Here is a 19,086-nt window from a genome sequence, read left to right on the forward strand (position 1 = left end):
AAAAAAAAACGGGGCCCGGGTGGAAAAATGGGCGGGGCCTGATCCGCGGAACTGCAGCCGCCGCCGCCGCCGCCACTCTCGCAGCGCATGCGCGGCAGATGATGCGTTTGCTCATTTTCCCCCTCCTCCCCTTCCCTCTCGGGTTAGCGTGAGAGGCTGGGGGGTGGTTCTTTTTTTTTTTTTTTTTTTTCCCTCGTCTCCTCCCGGCATGCCCCGCGCGGCAGTGGCGCTGACGTCACCGCCGCCCGGTCCCCGCCGCCATTGGAGTTGGAAGGCTCCTCCGGCAGCCAAATATATATATATAAATATATAGAAACATATCTATATATATCTCTCCAGCACCGCTGCCTCTTTCTCTGAGGGAGCCGCGGTCCAGCTGGGGAAGAAGGGGGAAAAGGAAAGAGCGGCCGGGGAAAGGCTTCTCCCGTCTCCCTCAGGCCCAGAGGGAGGCGAGCGGAGGCAACGGCAACAGCGGCTCCCTCAGCCCTGCGCGAGGAGGAGGAGGAGGAGGCCCGCGATGTGAGGGGAGCGGGGAGGAGGGACGGGCGCGCGCACGGACGGGCCGGCGAGGGCGCGCGCGCGCGCACGCACGAGGGCGGGGGGGGGCGGCGGCAGCCCTCCTTCCCCCCCTCCCCTCCTTCCCTTGACCTCAGACTCCCCCCCCCCTCACCACACATACACACCCCTCTTCGCCTTCCCCGCCACGCGCGTGCGCAGCGTGCCCCCGCCCCCACCACTCTCCCTCCTTGGACCCCCCCACCCCACCACGCCTGGGAGAAGCGGGAGGGGGGAGCGCGCCCGCCCACCCACATTCCAGCCATCTCCCTTTCTCTCTGCCTGGGTCTCTGGACACCCACCCCTACCCTCCTACTCCCCTGCCCTCCTCACCCGCGCCTGGCCTCGCCCCCCCTCCTTCTTCCTCCTCCTCCCTCCCCTCCCCCCCTCCCCTCGCTGCCACCACCACTTCAGGGCGCGCATGAGAGATGTCTGCCACCAGCGTTGACCCCCAGGTAAGCGGATCAAGGGTGGGCGTGGGGAGAGGGAAGAACGGGCAGCGCTCGCCCCCTTTCTCCCCTCCCAGCATTTCCTTCTGTTTGCAATTTAAACCTCGAGCTCCCTTTAATTCTCCTTTCTGGGCCTATGCAACCCACCCAGCCTGCCTTATCCACACTCGCCCTTGTTTCCCTTTCCCGTTTTATGCAAAACCAGCCCTGTCCTTTATTTATTTTTTGGAGGGGCGGGAGGGATGAGGTTTTTCTTTTATTTCTTCCGCCTCTTCCTTTCCCCCTCCTCCGGGCCTTTGTTCGGTCTCGTAAGAGTTTGGCTGTGTCACACGCACTACTAGGCCCTCGCAGGGGCTGTTACAAGCGTTGTGCATCCGAAGGTTGTGTACATTAAGTGCACGCTGAATGTGAGGGTGAGATAAACACATATGTGCCTCTACCAGGAGCTGCAATTGGCCGTGATTTTGTTGAGTACTTGGTGCCAAACCAGGGTTTGCATTTGTGCAATGTGTGAACTGGACATCTGCAGTCATTGTATGGGTCCTTTTTGAGGAAAGATAATTGGATGTTGCAATAAAGTCTTGCGACTTAAAGGCTAATAAATGTATTGTGGCGTAAGCTTGCATGGACTATGGTCCATGTCATCAGATTCATGAAGTATTATTCTGAAAGATGTACATGCACACATGCCTTGGGTTGCACTTCATGTACCAAACGCTTCACATCTCTTCCCCGCTGTACAGTGTAGGGTAGTGATGGGAAACATGGTCTTCCAGATGTTGCTGGACTACAGTTTCCATTGCCCCAGCTAGCAAGGTCAGGAATAAGGAGAATTGGAGTCCCAACAGCATCTGGAAGGCCACAAGCTACCTATTCAAGTGTAGGGCCTGTATTATCTTCAGCCCCCCTTCCACTTTCTGGATCTTTCCTCCTTTGAGATACATGCTCCACATCCTTCTCCTGGAGGAACTTTTTCTCTTTGCTGTCTTGGATTTTTGGGGAACTGCTTCTCCCTTTATTCATACATGACAATTCTGTAGGATTTTCAAATGGTCTTCTATTATCTCAGTAATTCTTAACAATAGTACTGTAAAGTAGGTAAATAGTATATATTTGTGTCTCAGTCTGTGGCTAAGAAGTAGTGGCTTGCTTAAGGCTACCTTGTGATACCATGACTGATACAAGCAGCCTCACAGTCATAGCCACAAAACTGTATCAAGGCTATGTATTTTCCAGAGGTGTAACTATGTCTGTTGCAGTAAAAACTGCAAAGAGACTTGTGGCATCTTGAAAGACTAACTAATTTACTTCATCAGCTTTGCCTGCAAAAGCTCATGCCATAATAAATTCGATAAGGTACCTAGATAGCCTTTCTGATTATTACTGTAAGTGCCCTTTGGCACTCTTTACAAAACTTTAGTTTATGGTTGCCATCAATTTTGATTTTAATTCATTTTAATCCATTTTTATAATGTTTTATAATGTTGTACTGTTTTAGTGTTGTTAGCCGCCCTGAGCCCGGCTTCGGCTGGGGAGGGCGGGATATAAATAAAATTTATTATTATTATTATTATTATTATGGTGTTCAATTTTATTTCCCACCTATTTCTTGCTTTCTTACCCTGTGTATATGTCATTCTTTGATGTGCTACTTCTTGATTTGTTTCTGAAGGGGGGGGTGTTTCTCTGGTTTCTACAAGACTTAACTTTGTTTTTTTGCTTTACTTATTTCTTAAATTTGGAAATGTGGCTACCTTCCCTTCCACCTTTCTCTTTGTGCTTGGGATGCCCAAAACTTTAGTGTTCCTCTTCATATGTCTTTCTTAACAGCCAACATTTCCCACATCTTTGGTTATCAACCTTTTTGGGCCCAATGGCATATCTGCAAATCACAGAAACTATCATGAGTGCAAAACACACACAGCAAACTTTTCTATTGAATGCAATAGGATGTTTCTTTGAAGTCTAATTTTAGCAGTAGAGTGGGACCCTGTAGGTACCAGGGAAGGCCCTTGTATGATGTGTGCCCACAGTGCCCCCTGTGTAAACTGTTGCAGCTACTCTGTCCCCCTGCAGGTTTTTAGGTATTCCTGAAGGTCCCAAAGAAGTCAACTGCTCTTTTCTTGGTTATCTCTCCCTAGCAATTCCTCCCTTGGCATTTCATACACATGCTAAAGCTAGGTGCTGTTTCCCTTATCTGTTTCTCTTTGTTTCTGCCTTTGCTCTTGAGTTGTAGTTCTTTTCCAGTGTGTGTCTGCCTTGCAGTCCCCAGCCTTGTCTCATGAGGTGGCGAGGGGTTTCTAAAAACATCAAAGAGCCTTCTGGATCAGGATAATGTCCCACATAGTCCAGCATCCTGTTCTCACATTGGCCTACCATATGCCTCTGGAAATCCTAAATGTAGGACCTGAATGCAACAGGAGTCTCCTCTTCCTCTCTTAAAAAATATCATGCTCAATACTTGACTGTCATCGTTCTCTACTACTGAGTGTTCATTTTGTACTAATTTCTTGGGAGTCATTGAATACTGTTCATGCAGTACCCTTGACCATTTTTAGCTGGAACTAACAAATACTTTGAGATGGTTCACTGTATATACTGACTGACTAAACTGGTAACAGATGCAGAAACCTAAGATCAGAAAGAAAGGGCTGTAGTTGGGAACTGTAGGACTTTACATGGTTTTGCCCTGTCTGTCAGTGTAGGTTACAATGTTATATATTCTTTATATATCATGGATTACTATATATATCTAAATTGGAATGATATTTTGCTTTATTGTGGCTCAGGAAGTGACATATTATCTGCTCTATCTCTCTTTATCTGAACATGTGCTTATGGCATCACAGAGACCGAAAGGACAAGATAATAAAGGTAAGGAAATTTTTAATTTAAAATAGATGGTTCATAAAGTAGATCTAGACTAAATATACTGGATGAAACTTGGCTTTCACTGTTGAAACAGATCTTATTAAAATGCAACAGGATCCTGTGTAGAAGTAAGTCTTATTGAATTTCAGTGGCATTTACTCAGGATGTTTGATTAGGATCAATGTGTTAAACTATTTGTATGTTTTCACACCATTGTTTCTGTGCAGACATTTGTCTAAGTTTTCGTTTAAAAACGATGCATACCTATTTATTTTTGCACCAGCATTGTTTTCATTTGTATAAAAGAAAAGATAAAATAGGTAAATTTTCCAAGAATGTATTAATTTTGTATTGCAGTTAGGCCACTTCCTCTTCTGTCACCAGAGTATTATTGGTAGTTATGGGATTATAGGTCATGGGAGTTGACACATCACTGCTCTTTTTTCCACTGAAACTATTTTTGGAGCACTCATCCCAAAGTTCAAACTCCTCTTGACTGCAAGATGCAGAGATTATGTATAAAATAGCAACATTTGACACAGCTGAATGTAGGAGAGCAAATAGTCACCATCACATTTGGATTATGCTGTTACCTATTTTATTTAGATTTATAGTCCACCCAATTCCGAAATTTAAAGGCGGACCACAATACATCAAAATCAAAAGTATAATTTGCATGTTCAGATGAGTCGTTCTTGTTTCCACAAGCAATTATGGAATCGTTTAGCATCATCTTCCAGATCTTTTCTTCATACTAGTTTAGTATTTGGAATTTTAAATCTGGTGGGAAGTTATTTAAGCCTATATGTTTTCAACAAAATTAAGAGGGGTTTAAAAAGGTTTAAAAACAGCTTTAAAAAGTAAGCATGGTAGACAAGGTGGAAAACTTCACCATATCATTTGCTATGCCATGCTATGCCGTCAGTTTCCTGTTTTTTGCTGGATCCCTGAGTACAACCCAGAACAGAGTTAGGCATGCTAGAGCCCATAGATTTCAGTAGTCCTTGGCTTTGGCATCTTCTGTCTAGTGTTCTTGAAGTGCCCTTCTACAGCGTTTTAATTGTTCGCACTGTGGTTAATCCCTCCCTAACAATTAAGTATAAATGCTTTCCCTTATTTTGTTACACTAAGCCGTTTAAAACTCATAATTGCCCTAAGCTATCATATTTGTTTCCAGTATGGGGGTTTGTAGTTTCATAAAGGCTTAATTTATTTATTTTTGCATAGCTTAAGGAAGATTCTGATTTTGTGTACATAAAAGAGGAGAGGTTTCCCCTCTAAAAGTTATCTTTTTGATATCTATCTAAGGTGGTATTTGAACATTTATTATGTTTTACTTATAAAACTCTTCTGGTAACTTAAATGCATGTGTTAACTAGTTAGTGACTTTGAAACCTCCTATCTTCTTGGAGTTCGTTTCATATCATCTGGTCTGCCATCAAATACCTGCACACTGTGAACAGTTCTGGATACGGAAGATTGCTGTAGGCTTCCCGCAGCAGACATGAAGTACTGGCCAGACTTGTTGGGCTTCAGTGTATCCCTGTGTCAACTGAGTGCACCTAAGACCATGCCTAGCACTCCCCTGAAGATGCACATTACAATGGAAATTATAATAACTGTCAATCTGTCTTTCAGGGATACTTGTCTGTATTGAAGGTCTTCTCAGTGAGGAACCTGTGATAAGCAAGAATCCCAGGGTTCCTTAGACTGCAGTCTGAAAAGCTGACTTAAAAAAACAAATATTTTTGCTAGTTATTATACACTAATAAAGAGCAATACCTATAATAATCCAGATTGTTATGAGAAAGTATAGAGTCTCCATTCTACATAAAGGATGGACTTGAACTTTAAAGACCATTCAGCTAGCATTTTATTGACCTCTTCCTGGCATGCCATGCTGACTTGGAGGCCTCTCAGATTTCTGCTCTTGCTTGCTAAACTTCTCTAGTCTTCATTCTCAGGCGAAGAGTATGTTAGCACTTTGTATGAATGTTACTCCTGTTCCTGCCAAAGCTGTGTTGCAGGTTGTTGAAAAACCTGCTTGCAAGCTGCTCAGTAAATGTCATTCAAACTAGTCTTATAGGCAACAATGGCATTTAGCGTTCCTGTGAAAGTTTTTTCCATCTTGTTGAAATCTGACCCCTCTGCCTTCTCTGAATTTACAGTGCCATAGGATAAAAACTGCTTTGTTTACATATGCTGTCACTGTGCTTTAGGAAATGGTTCTTACTGAAACTTCAAGAATGTACACGGCTATAACTTCAGCTCTTTTGTTTCAGTGCAAAATGGTTCTCTTCATCAGAAAGATACAGTTCACGACAACGATTTTGAGCCTTACCTTTCTGGACAGTCAAATCAGGTTAGTTAGCACTGCTGAAAATATTATTTGTTTCTTTTTTTCAAAAAAGGGCGAGAGTGAAGATAATCAGAAAGTTGTGTATTTTTTTTTTAAGGAAATCATTGTAATATATGGTAGAGAGAGCCAAACTTTTTCAGGCCGAGGGAGCTGGTGTTTGTCTGCAGACAGCTTTTTCCGGGTCATGTGGCCAGCATGACTAAACTGCTTCTGGCACACAGAACACTGTGACAGAAGCCAGAGTGCATGCAAATGCCGTTTACCTTCCCACTGCAGTGGTACCTATTTATCTACTCACACTGGTATGCTTTCAAACTGCTAGATTGGCAGGAGGTGGGACAGAGCAATGGGAGCTCACACTGTTGAACGCATTCAAACTGCCAAACTTACGATTGGCAAGCCCAAGAGGCTCAGTGGTTTAGACTACAGCTGCTACAGCAGCACCATAAATGAATTTGGGGGCTATTGGGAAGGTGTTCTGACCCTTTTACCCCCTCATTGATCCTTCAGCTTAAGTTATCCCCAAAGCTGCTATTTGATGCAGAGTTTTCCCTCTGGGGATAATGGCAGCTTCAGGGGTGTAGTTTGAATTGGAGGTAAAGGGTTCAACCATTTTCCATCATGTGTAGTTTGATCCTCAGTTGCATCGATGAATGATTATAATGGAAGTATAAAAGTATTTAACTGTCATGATAGCCCTGTGAGTTAAATCTGTATAAGAGGTACTGGCTCCCCAAAGGCCACCCTGTGAAAATAGTTGAACTGATATTTAACTTAGTTGGTACACACTTCAGCCCAGCTGCCTATGTTCAACACATCATGCTAGCCCAACACTTGAAATAGGCAAGTTGTTTGGGGGTTTCTTTTTCATGATGAGAGTTTTATTTTGTTGTAAAGTTGTCTTGACGTGCTTCTTTCTGTATAAAGCAACTAAGAAAGGCCAAATAATAATAATGTTACTTGTATGGCACTGCTGCTGAGCAGTTGCCCATCATCTTAATTAAATAACTAGTTTGTATAGGATTCTATACACTTTTTTCCTTCTCAGTCGTGGTAGTGACTTTGGAAAATTTTATCTTCCCCAGTAAAGTGATGCTTGACACACTTCGCTTGTCAGCTGAATTTGTTCCTTATCTTTTAAGTAGTTTGGGCATATCATGGTTTGCTCCTTTCTGTTAACTACAATGCTATAACTTATGCGATATAGAGTTCTCCCGGAAATAGTTAGATATGGAGAATCATGCTTTATTACAGGGTAATGAACTAGGTTACCTTACTGCTCTGCTTTTTAAGGATGGTAACTCATGGTAACTAATTGCTGAAAAGAAGTACTGGAACTTATATGGTGCATATTCTTGATGGCCTGTAGAAATTCATTTTTAATAAAAATATCATATTTGTATTAAAGAGTTTTAAAGTCTGAGTTTAAAAATGTATAGGTATTACCTTGAACAAATGACATGCTCAAATTTTAACAGACCACCCAAAGGCAGAATATTTTTATCAGTGGAATATTTTAACAAGTGGAATATTTTCAACTCAGAAAATAGGTTCCAGTGTAGGCATGTGTATCAACATTGACAGTGCTTGAGTAATTTGATTGAATAATCTGAACTGATCCATCATTTTTTTTGGGTAAGAGTAGTTTGGAAGAAGTCCACTATGAGTAGGTAGCTATTTGCATGGTCCTTTACTGTGACACAGTCCTTCCATGTAATTGTACATGAATTTTCAGCAAAGCTTGATGAGGCAATGCCTGCTGATGAGACTCTGGCCACTTTTTCAGCAGAAGGTAAAGGGACCCCTGACTGTTAGGTCCAGTCGTGGACAACTCTGGGGTTGCGGTGCTCATCTCACTTTACTGACCGAGGGAGCCAGTGTACAGCTTCCGGGTCATGTGGCCACCATGACAAAGCTGCTTCTGGCGATCCAGAGCAGCACACGGAAGCGCTGTTTACCTTCCCGCCAAAGCGATACCTATTTATCTACTTGCACTTTGACGTGCTTTTGAACTGCTAGGTTGGCAGGAGCAGGGACCGAGCAACGGGAGTTCACCCCGTGGCGGGGATTCAAACCACTGACCTTCTGATCGGCAAGCCCTAGGCTTTGCGGTTTAGACCACAGCACCACCCGTGTGGTCTAAACCGGGTCTAAAGTTAAGAGTGTATGAAATGTCACTTCTGGGTTTGTGGCATTCGGGAGCCAAAGCATCCGAGTACCAAGGCGTTCGAAACCAAGGTACAACTTGTCGTGAGGAAATTTACCAAAGATGAGTAAAACGGCTTTATTCCGCTACGGCTGCACATGGAAATGTTAGACTTGGAGTTATGAGATAGCGTCAGGTCACAAAGTTGTGCTAAAAAGGTTAGGATATCAAAAATACCTGAGGTTGAAGGTATGCTAGGTCACTTGGAATTACGGCTCCTTTTAGCTTGAATGGTGTGTGGTCTTGTAAAATAGCAAAAGTCTCCACGGTTAGATGTAGTGCAAAGTTAGGGTGTCAAAGTGTAAAAGCATCACCTGTTAGGTAGGAATCACTGTTTCTTCCTATGAATTATTAATGCTTACCTTTTGCATTTGTTGTATCCAGTGGCACTGAATAAAATGTGTCTATTTTAGCATAGACGCACCAGTAATATGGAACACTGCTCCTGTTGAAATCAGAGAGGTGCCTACAATCCTGATACTTTTTTGCCTGTTGAAAATGTATTTGTTTTGTCAACTGTGTGTAGAGAGTTAAATTGATTAAGTTTTGGCTTTTTGGTTCTATATTTTGAAAGAAGGTGATTAGTCAGGGCTGTGAGGAAAGGGAACGTAACAGGAAACTGGGCAATGTAGGTAAGGAGACATAATACCTTAGGACTGGAATGGCGAGTTATGTCCCACCACCTGTTCTTTGACTAAAACTCCATAATCCCTGGCTGCTGGCCATGGTGGTTGGGACTGATGGCAACAATATCCAAAGAGACACAGCTTCCCCATCCCTGCCTTGAGAACAAATTTGTCTTCCTGGGCTCCTTTGGGTGGAAGGGTGGATATAATAATAATAATAATAATAATAATAATAATAATAATAATTTTTATTTATACCCCGCCCTCCCCAGCCAAGGCCGGGCTCAGCGCGGCTAACAAGCAATAATAAAAACAAGTTAAATGATTACAACTTAAAACAAAATTAAAATACAACATTAAAATATTGAAACATTAAAATATTAAAATCCCTCATTAAAATGCCTCATCACAGGAGGAGAAGGAAAAGAAAAAAGAAAGAGAGGGAGGGAATCAAATTGGCTCCAAGCCAAAGGCCAGGCGGAGCAACTCTGTCTTACAGGCCCTGCGGAAAGAAATCAGATCCTGCAGGGCCCTGGTCTCATGAGGCAGAGCGTTCCACCAGGCCGGAGCCAGAGTTGAAAAGGCCCTGGCTCTGGTTGAAGCTAATCTAACTTCCTTAGGGCCCGGGACCACTAGGGTGTTGCTATTTATGGACCTTGAGGCTCTCCGTGGGGCATACTGGGAGAGGCGGTCTCGTAGGTACGATGGTTCTAGGCCGTGAAGGGCTTTAAAGGTCAAAAGCAGCACCTTAAATCTGACCCTGTACTTCACCGGGAGCCAGTGCAGCTTGAAAAGCACTGGGTGAATATGCTCCCATGGCAGAGATCCCGTGAGGAGCCTCGCTGCAGCATTCTGCACCCGCTGGAGTTTCTGGGACAGCTTCAAGGGCAGCCCCGCGTTGAGCGAATTACAGTAGTCAAGCCTGGAGGTGACCATCGCATGGATCACTCTGGCCAGGTCAGGTCAGGAAAGGGAAGGGACCAACTGCTTGATGAGGCGAAGGTGGAAAAATGTTGCCTTGGCTGTTGCTGTAACCTGTGCCTCCATGGAAAGGGAGGCGTCAAGGATTACACCCAAACTCTTAACGGAAGGCAATGGCACTAATTGGGCCCCCGCAAGAGAAGGGAGTTGGTCCCTCATCCCCATGCCATCCCGACGCAGCCATAGGACCTCTGTCTTCGAAGGATTTAGTTTCAATCGGCTCCCACGAAACAATCCCGCCACAGCTTCCAAGCATTGGTCAGTGCGTTTGGGGCTGAGTCGGTGTGGCTATCCATCAGCAGATAGAGCTGAGTGTCATCAGCATATTGGTGACAGCCCAGCCCAAAGCTCCGGATAATCTGGGCAAGGGGGCGCATAAAGATGTTAAAAATAAATAAATTAAAATGAACTGAAGAACTCCCTTGCTAGATCCAGTGACGACATTCACTGTAGCCGGCCAGTAGAGTAAAAGGACAATAAGATTGAGAGATGTGAAGTAGAACCAGTGAGTTGTAAAATGTGATTGAAATAGCTGGCAAGATGAAGAATGATGAGAACAATTCTGAACAGACAAACTGAATTACCGGTAATCTGAGTGAGAAATGCTAGTGAGATTAATGAGTGTGCAAAATAACCAGAGCCATGGGCCAAAGAGCAACAGAGAAGATTGCAAAGTGCCAGGACTTTTCAGGGAGGCAGAAGTGACATGTTCTAGCAGGTAGTTGAAACAGAGTGAACGAGGAGAGTCAAATACGAGAGTTGTGCATTTGCAATAATTGGGGGTGGAAATGTTATTAGAACTTGCATTTATATTATATTTTCTCTCTAGGAATGTTTGTGATTGCTTGCACAGTATCACATTTTTCATACACTTCGATTTTACCAACTAACTTCATGTGCTGAAATACTGCATTTGAGAGCATTCATATAAGTCGTTAGGCATAAGTAACCCATTTAATAATATTGTAATATTGTAACATTGGCATCTTATGAAAGTACTTTAGTCACAACTCACTAGTTGGCTTAACATGCCCAATGAAGCAGAGAAGACAAGGCTTATGGTTTAGGTTTATTAATTTTGTTTTTCAAAAAGTTTTGTGTTTCTAAAGTCTCAAAGTGATTTACAAGCAAGTAAAATACAGTAACAGAATTACGAAAGCAGATGAAAAACAGTTTTCTGCGTATAATAAAATGATAGTGGGGCTGCCCGGGAAAACAAAAACCTCTCCATGTCTCCAAGATTCACCCATGAAACTGTTCGTTGTAAAGCTTGTGAACTAATACTAAACCTGTTTTCATCTGAGAGGCTGAAGCAGTTGTTAAGAAAGGGGACACTTCTAAACATTGAGGGCATTTGATAGCTCTTTCAGTTACAGCAGCACATAAGATTTGTACTTTTCTGAAGCATCTCTTCTGGTTTGAATAACACTGTAAATATCTGAATCTGAAATTACTTTTCTTGTCTTTAACAGAATAACAGTTATCCATCAATGACAGATCCCTACCTGTCCAGTTATTACCCGCATTCTATTAGCTATCCCTACTCTCTCAGTGAAGCACCATGGTCAACTGGAGGAGACCCTCCTATTCCATACCTCACTCCCTATGGACAGCTCAGTAATGGTGATCATCATTTCATGCATGATGCTGTTTTTGGACAGCCTGGTGGACTGGGGAACAACATTTACCCGCACAGATTCAATTTTTTCCCTGAAAACCCACCTTTCTCAGCATGGGGAACAAGTGGATCCCAAGGGCAGCAGACTCAGAACTCAGCTTACGGAAGCAGCTACAGCTACCCGCCCAGTTCCCTCGGTGGTACTATGGTGGACGGGCAGACAGGATTTCATAATGATACTCTAAACAAAGCTCCTGGAATGAACAGCATCGAGCAGGGAATGGTTGGACTGAAGATTGGTGGGGACGTCACAGCTTCTGCCGTGAAAACAGTAGGTTCTGTGGTCAACAGTGCTGGGATGACAGGCCCTTTGTCTGGCAATGGGGGATCAAGTATAAACTTGCCGGTATCTAAGCCAACCTCTTGGGCTGCAATTGCTAGCAAACCCGCAAAGCCTCAGCCCAAGATGAAAGCAAAAAGTGGTCCTGTGATAGGAGGGGCTTTACCTCCGCCACCTATTAAACATAACATGGACATTGGTACCTGGGATAATAAGGGGCCTGTGGCCAAAGTTCCAACTCCTCAGCAGATCCCTTCCCCTCAATCAGTCCCACAGCCACAAATCATTCAGCCTATTCCTGCCCAGCCACCTCCACTGGCCCAGCTGCCATACCAGAACCCTCAGCCGCCGCCATCTCAAAACCGGTGGGTGGCGCCTCGTAACAGAAATGCAGCTTTTGGCCAAAGTGGAGGAACTGGTAATGAGAACAACTCGCCTGGCAATACCCCAGCAAACTCCATCCCAGGCAGCGAATCCCACCCTGTCCTTGAAAAACTGAAAGCTGCTCACAGTTATAACCCTAAGGATTTCGAATGGAACCTTAAAAATGGACGCGTGTTCATAATAAAGAGCTATTCTGAGGACGATATTCATCGTTCCATTAAATATTCCATTTGGTGTAGCACAGAACATGGCAACAAGCGTTTGGACAGTGCTTTCCGCTCTATGAATAGTAAGGGTCCAGTCTACTTATTATTCAGTGTCAACGGCAGTGGACATTTCTGTGGAGTGGCGGAAATGAGGTCGCCAGTAGATTACGGCACCAGTGCTGGTGTCTGGTCTCAGGACAAATGGAAGGGGAAGTTTGATGTCAAGTGGCTCTTTGTGAAAGATGTGCCCAACAACCAACTCCGACACATCCGACTGGAGAACAATGACAACAAACCAGTTACAAACTCCCGTGACACTCAGGAGGTGCCCTTAGAAAAAGCAAAACAAGTGCTTAAAATTATTGCTACGTACAAGCACACAACTTCTATCTTCGATGACTTTTCCCATTACGAAAAGCGCCAGGAGGAGGAAGAGGTGGTGCGGAAGGTAAACTGGCTCTAGAATGTTTTACTGAACTTGTGGAAATATAGGAGGGCAGGGGGAGAGAGACCTAAAGGCTTGAAAGGGGCTTCTGATTTGTTTTAAAAAGCAAATGCCTATGTTTCACGTCTTGTGGGTATTCCAGAGATCCACAGCATCCATACGTAGTAATCTCTGCTAGTTGGTCTAAGACAGTGGTGGCCAAATTTGGCCCACCAGCTGTTTTGGAACTACAAATCCCATCGTCCCTAGCTAACAGGACCAGTGGTCAGGGATGATGGAAATTGTAGTCCCAAAACAGCTGGAGGGCCAGGTTTGGCCACCACTGGTCTAAGATGTCAGATTTGGCTTTCATCTTAGAAGTAGTATGGGTGGAATCCAAACCCATCCACTACCACTTGCTACGTCTGCTTGTGGGCAGGGACAGGAATGCATTCTGAAGACAATCTCTTGTTCCTTATGAAATGTCATTCTGGGGAAGGTCTTCCCCCACCCCACAATATTGGAGGTCCCATTTGAGGAAGCTTAAAAGCCTCCCTGTGTGAGTGGAACAAGCACAGCTGGATCTTGACCTGTATTCAATAAAATTGGTGTCATTGTTAGTACTCATCAGCTGCACCAAATATTTTGATACCCATTGCAATTGAATTTGTACCCTTCTAATAAAACATTACAGGTCATATGTAAGACTGAGAAGGCAGCCGTTAAGTAACTTGCAAAATTTACTGAGCGATTTTTTTTCAACTGAACTCCACGAGGGAAGGCCCAGGAAAGGGGGGTTGAACAGTAAATGAGCTTTAACTTTGAAGTAAATGGTTCTTTACTGGTGTAACCCCTCCTTCCACTTTACGTGCACAGTACAACAATAATACAAGGCAGAAAATTAAAATCTGTTGAAATAATTGCCCTCAAAAATTGCAAAATGCAGTTCATTGGGAATTTATTGTACTTTTTTGTTGTGAACAGCCCTGGGATCTATGGATATAGGGCAGTATACTACTACTAATAGAAAGAAGATAAGCATAATAGCAGTAATCAACATGGATTTAAAGGGGCCAAGAATGTAGGAGAACTGGAGGGACAACTAGGCCAAGGATCTAGAACTTCCATCAGACTGGGCAAAAGGGCACATGATTCAGGCATTGGGGATAGTGCCCTCAGCTTCAGTCTGGAGAATGCTCCTTGTACATCTCTACCAAGTATAGGCAGCAAGTTGGCGTCTCAAGTCAGATGTGCTCCTTTCAGCTTCTCCACTTGCACTTGCTCCTACCTGATGAGGAGGCTGTCTCAGCTGCTGGTTGCTTCAGGTTCCAGGTTTATCCATTTTTTAAAAGAGAGCTTCTTGTCCATAAATTGCTGATAAACCTGGGAATGTGTTGTATATGTAATGCTTCCTAGGGAAAAAGTAAGGCTGAATGAGTTACCGTTGACTTACCTAAAATGCCTCCATTTTACAATTCCCTGGGGAGTAGGGAATAAAGTACTGTTTCCCTAAGGAAGTGTGGGATCTGGTTTTATGAGTAGTGCTTTAGAAAATACAGCAGTGGAATTTTTTATGCCACTTAAGTATATCAGAATAACATACAGAACAAATTCCAGCATTGTAGACTTGGCCTAATGCTTGTATTAAAAAATTCTAGTGACTGATAATGCAAAAACAAAATTCTTAGGCCACTTTCCAGAAAGTAATTGGTGTGAGCAAGGTCACTGTTTCTTGCAGCCTTTGTTGTTGTTTTTCTGAGCAGCAACTCCTGTTCCCAAAACAACAAGCTACTGTCAAGTTTAAAATACTACTTCGGGCCATAGTTTTGGAGTTGTTTCTTCATTACATAAAAGTGTGCCTTCAAACTCGGAGAGCAGGCCTGTTTAGGTGATCAGTAAGGCTGCCGTAGTTTCCTTCTAAAGAACAGTAGCAGGCTGGGATCCAGTGAGCCTCTTTCAGAAAGCCTAGGAACTTGCATGGTCCCAGTGTCATGTGGGGTAGACTGTGGTCGAAGAAACACAAGTCACAAGTCCCCTTCTGTGTGCTTGTGAGTCTTTGCAATAGTTCTTCTCTTGCTTTTCAGCCAAAGGACTCTGAAGAGTGGCTGACAAAGATTTAAAAGTGATAAAAACAACAGTAAAATGAACAGAGCAGCCAAAGCATATTGGTCCCAGACCAGCTTAAAAAAGCAGTTGCAAAATCATAAAAGAGGGTGTCAGATTTGCATTCACATGACATGCTAAACCACCCCTTGGCTTGGCAGGACCATGCCAAGCCGATGTCTGTTTTATATGTATCTTCTAAACTGGGACTTGTGGTTAAGCTCAGTAGCTCCAAGCTGCAGGCTTCTTGGAAAGTGCATGGAGTTTCATGTCGACAAATTAGGGGGCTGGCTCTGTGCCAGTAGCAGCGTGGGAAGGGCGGCATTCCTTGCCTAGCTTCCCAAAGATGTGCATTACTGCCAGTTCCCAAAACGGAGTTGGAGAGGCAGCAGCCAAGTGTGGTGCTGGCTCAGCAGCAAGAGCACAAGATTGGGTCCACCATTTTGCTCGCACTGCACTCCCTACTCCCTCACCCCTCAGTGTCTGGGTAACCAGAAGTGGCATACACTTCTGGAAAGACAGAGAAGCTGTGCCACTGGTCACTACTGGGCTGTGCCCAACATAAAAGGTGAGGTAGCTGCCAGGAGAGGTGGGCTTTTCTTTTTCTACCACACACTAGCAAGCTAGTGAAAAAGGTACAGGCCAGGGTCTATTGTGAAGTTCTTTGCAAGGTATTTTCTGTTTTAATTTGCAAGCAAACATTTTCCTCCGTACTGGGAAGTCTGCTGAAAATATAGAAGCCATTGTCTTGTTTTTGGGTGGCCCAGTTTTGCCTTGAGGCTGATGGGCACACAACCACCCGCGTTTGGCTTTATTTGTTTGCTTAGTTCACTGCTTACTATTTTTTAGCTGGCGCCGCAAAGAGTACAGTGGAAGGTCCTGCTTAATCTCCATAGGCAAGGGAGTTCCAAAGTTCAGGTGCTGCCACACTGAACGCTTGAGTTCATACCCAAAGGCTCGTTTATTAGAACAGATTGAGATCTTACCAAGGCACGCTCCTTCATCGTCTCCCAAGAGAGACGGATGCTGACCATTGATCATAGTAAGTTTTTAAAAATGTCTGTTGTATAACAGTAGAACCCAAGTTGTGTCCCCTTAATGAGGGAATTTTGTTGCATCCTTGTTCGTTGTGCACATGGAACAAAACTCCTGAAATACGGAGAGAATTCTATGTCCCAATACTATAAATCTGTGGTCATGGCAGTGCATCTAAGGTACAGGTACAAATAAGTGTTCTAATACGATGTTTTTTTCTTTACAGGAACGTCAGAATCGAAATAAACAATAAGAATAAACATATATATGGTTTGCTATAAATATATATATAAATATATATATATATATACTAGAACTGATATTAAATTTGATTATGAAAAATTGAATCTTTTTAAAAATTTGCTCTGATGCTGTATTCTGGCATCAGGAGACTGTAAAACTTTCAGCTCCAATATCTTTTTGTGCAGGGGAAATTAAATTGTTGCATCTTTTAAGTACATTGTAGTGTGTGTTTGGTTTTTGTTTTTTTGGTTTTGTTTTTGTTTTTTTTGCCCTAGTGAATATGCATTAATTTGTACCTTTTCTATGTAAAATGCTGTAGAATCCACAAATAAAGGTGTTTTGCTGGGGTTTTTTTAATGGTTAAAGAAGTTAATCTATAATTGAAGTTTCTGATAAATATTAGTATTTCCCAAAGACTTTTTACCTTCAACACAAATTATGTTTCTAATCTGAAAATTCACTATAATTTTATATTTATGTACTGCAGATCCTCTTGTTTCAACAGTCTCCAAAATTGTCTTGCTCCTTCATGGCAAGCATACAAAAAAAACCAACCTTGTGTGTGTTTTACTTTTTTGTCATTTATTTGGCGAAATAACATCCAAGTCAAAAGCATTGACAATGCAGCAAGTTCAGATCTCTTTGTATAATTCACTTTTTATCTGTTTTGTTGATTGGTTTTTTAAAAAATAATAATCCTGAAAGCACTTTTCTGTCTTGTAGAAAATGAAAAGGGAACAATTCACAAGTATCACATCTTGCATGGGCTGCATAGATGAAAATTGTACAAATGCAATTTTGCACTTGCAAAATTTTCAGTCCTTTTCAGTGAAGTTTGCATGAGAAATTTTCCCCTTGGGTTCTTCCTCATGCAATCTAAAAACAGCCTTTCATTCATATCTGATGAATTTTGTGTGCACCTGCTATATCATATCCTGCAACAAAAAGATGAAATTTTCTCTGCCATATTTTTTTTGTGTTGTAGTTTTTTAATGGTTTAAATGTTTTCAGCATTGCAGGGGCTTGGGGGCAATGTGGCTTTTAAAGGCTTTTTTCAGCTTTCTAATACCCATTAAATCATTTTTAATCTGTCCCCTGTTTTTGTTCTTCACCCACCTTCTCTAAAATGTCATTTAAAATTTTATACCAATAATGGTGAGCTTTAATATAGAATCTTAGTACAGACTCATATGATGGATTATGCTTCAGATGTTTAAAACTGTGTGTATGTGTCTTATTTTTTTTTCTGTTGGATGAGTAAAAACAACTGTTTTAAGAAACGGAATTTGCTGTCATGTTTTTGTGGAATGAGGAAGCTATTGAAGAAATGGCCACCAACCGGAGTTTCAAAATTAAGCATGAATTCTTGATGCTCATGCCTGTTGCTCTAGCACACCGAACCTGCACGTGTTTATTGTAGAGGATCTTTTACTTATATTAGAAAGCAAATATCTTCTGAAATCTACTTACTCAAGAGGACCTCCAATTTAAATGAAAGTTTAAGCTGTATCATTTAGACTTGTATTTAGAACATATAGCTTTGTCTCTGGACTGTTGCTTCCGATGTAAGGAGTAATGGGACAGCATCAGATTAACTTTTTTCCTCTAGGAGAATACAAGCCTTAATAAATAATACCTACTTCGCAAGTGTGATGTCATCTCATTTCTTCCCCCTTAGCACTTGGAAGCACTGGCTTGTTTGCCCTCTGCTGGTCAAACGCTGTGGGGAGGGAAACATGGTGGAGCCTTGCCATAGAGATCGCCTTGAGGGCTTGATAGCTGCTGACATGGCCTTATTGATGGATCAAAGCCCACTTTGATGGATCACAAGTGGTGCCTCCAAGGAGGAAGTGGCAGTTAATGTGAGCGAGATTGGTCTTCTTCTCGTGTTGTTGGTGCTGCTTACCTGGAGCAAGGAACAGTCATCCTCTGTTTCATTATGCTGCCACTTGTTGAATATGAGTGCATATGTGGAAAGTGGGCTGGATCCAACTAATAATACTCAGTGTCAACTCACTGAAATCAGTGGGTGTAAGTTTATCCTATCTATTGATTTTGATTAGTCTGTACTAAGATGACTTAGTTGGATTCAGTCCAAAAGAGTGTTACGGTCCTGGGAAAATAATCGTGATGCAATGTGTTGCCTGCTTTCAAACTCTGTATGGCTTTGAGACCAAAAGAGGCCTGCAGCCACAAAGCCTGCACTTACTTAGAAAAATCATAAAGCCTACTTAAATTACATTAAATCGTTTACATCACCTCTTTCCTCCAGCGTTGCAGCTAGGGTTATTGTTCATATAGTTTGAGAGGAGCCTTCTTTAACTTCTTTTAAACTTTCTATAATTTGTTGAAACTTCCTTCTGTCTTTAATGGGGTGGGCGGGGTGTGTGTGTGTGGACTCCAGCAGAATGGGAGAAGAGAGAAGCTCCAGCAATTCTTTCCCATCCCCTGACTCCCCTGACCTCCAAATCTGCTATGGAGGTTCTGCCAGCCTGTTGATTAAGTGTTTGCCCAATGAAGACTAGCTTCCAGCAGTTAATTCTTTAGTAGATGGATCCTTCAATTAAGAATTGCAACTCTGATCCATAATTTTTGATCTTGGTTTCAAAACAAAAGGTTACTCATTTCTTCCTCTGCTTTTGAGTTCCGGTTCAAAAGCCTACCCTTAGGTGCCTGGGCTCACTCT

At 42.8% G+C, this 19,086-nt stretch overlaps 2 protein-coding genes across 3 annotated transcripts in view; both read left to right on the top strand.

Moving 5' to 3' along the window:
- Window positions 1-19,086, top strand: part of NKAIN4 (sodium/potassium transporting ATPase interacting 4) — a gene marked incomplete at its 3' end in the record, with an annotated part of 564,211 nt that overhangs the window by 124,231 nt on the left and 420,894 nt on the right. The gene's annotated exons all lie outside the window — the stretch shown is intronic.
- On the top strand, window positions 969-18,047 carry YTHDF1 (YTH N6-methyladenosine RNA binding protein F1). 2 transcript variants are annotated; one of them, XM_081867748.1, is made up of 5 exons: window positions 969-1,010; window positions 3,794-3,878; window positions 6,158-6,237; window positions 11,520-13,043; window positions 16,384-18,047. In XM_081867748.1, exons 1-5 carry the CDS (start codon window positions 984-986, stop codon window positions 16,408-16,410), a joined length of 1,743 nt encoding a protein of 580 aa, XP_081723874.1. In that variant the 5' UTR covers window positions 969-983; the 3' UTR covers window positions 16,411-18,047. The 2 variants fall into 2 exon arrangements, with proteins under 2 accessions (XP_081723874.1, XP_081723875.1); XM_081867749.1 differs by having other exon boundaries at window positions 3,854-3,878.

The sequence above is a fragment of the Podarcis erhardii genome (assembly GCF_964252035.2).
Source record: "Podarcis erhardii genome assembly, chromosome: 6".
NCBI lineage: Eukaryota > Metazoa > Chordata > Lepidosauria > Squamata > Lacertidae > Podarcis > Podarcis erhardii.

Bases quoted from the DNA above. Each gene is read 5' to 3' on its own strand.
- YTHDF1 (XM_081867748.1), top strand. From the start codon at position 984: ATGTCTGCCACCAGCGTTGACCCCCAG. The intron at 3,879-6,157 runs GTAAGGAAATTT...CTTTTGTTTCAG, and splicing joins GAAAGGACAAGATAATAAAG to TGCAAAATGGTTCTCTTCAT. The intron at 13,044-16,383 runs GTAAACTGGCTC...TTTTCTTTACAG, and splicing joins AGGAAGAGGTGGTGCGGAAG to GAACGTCAGAATCGAAATAA.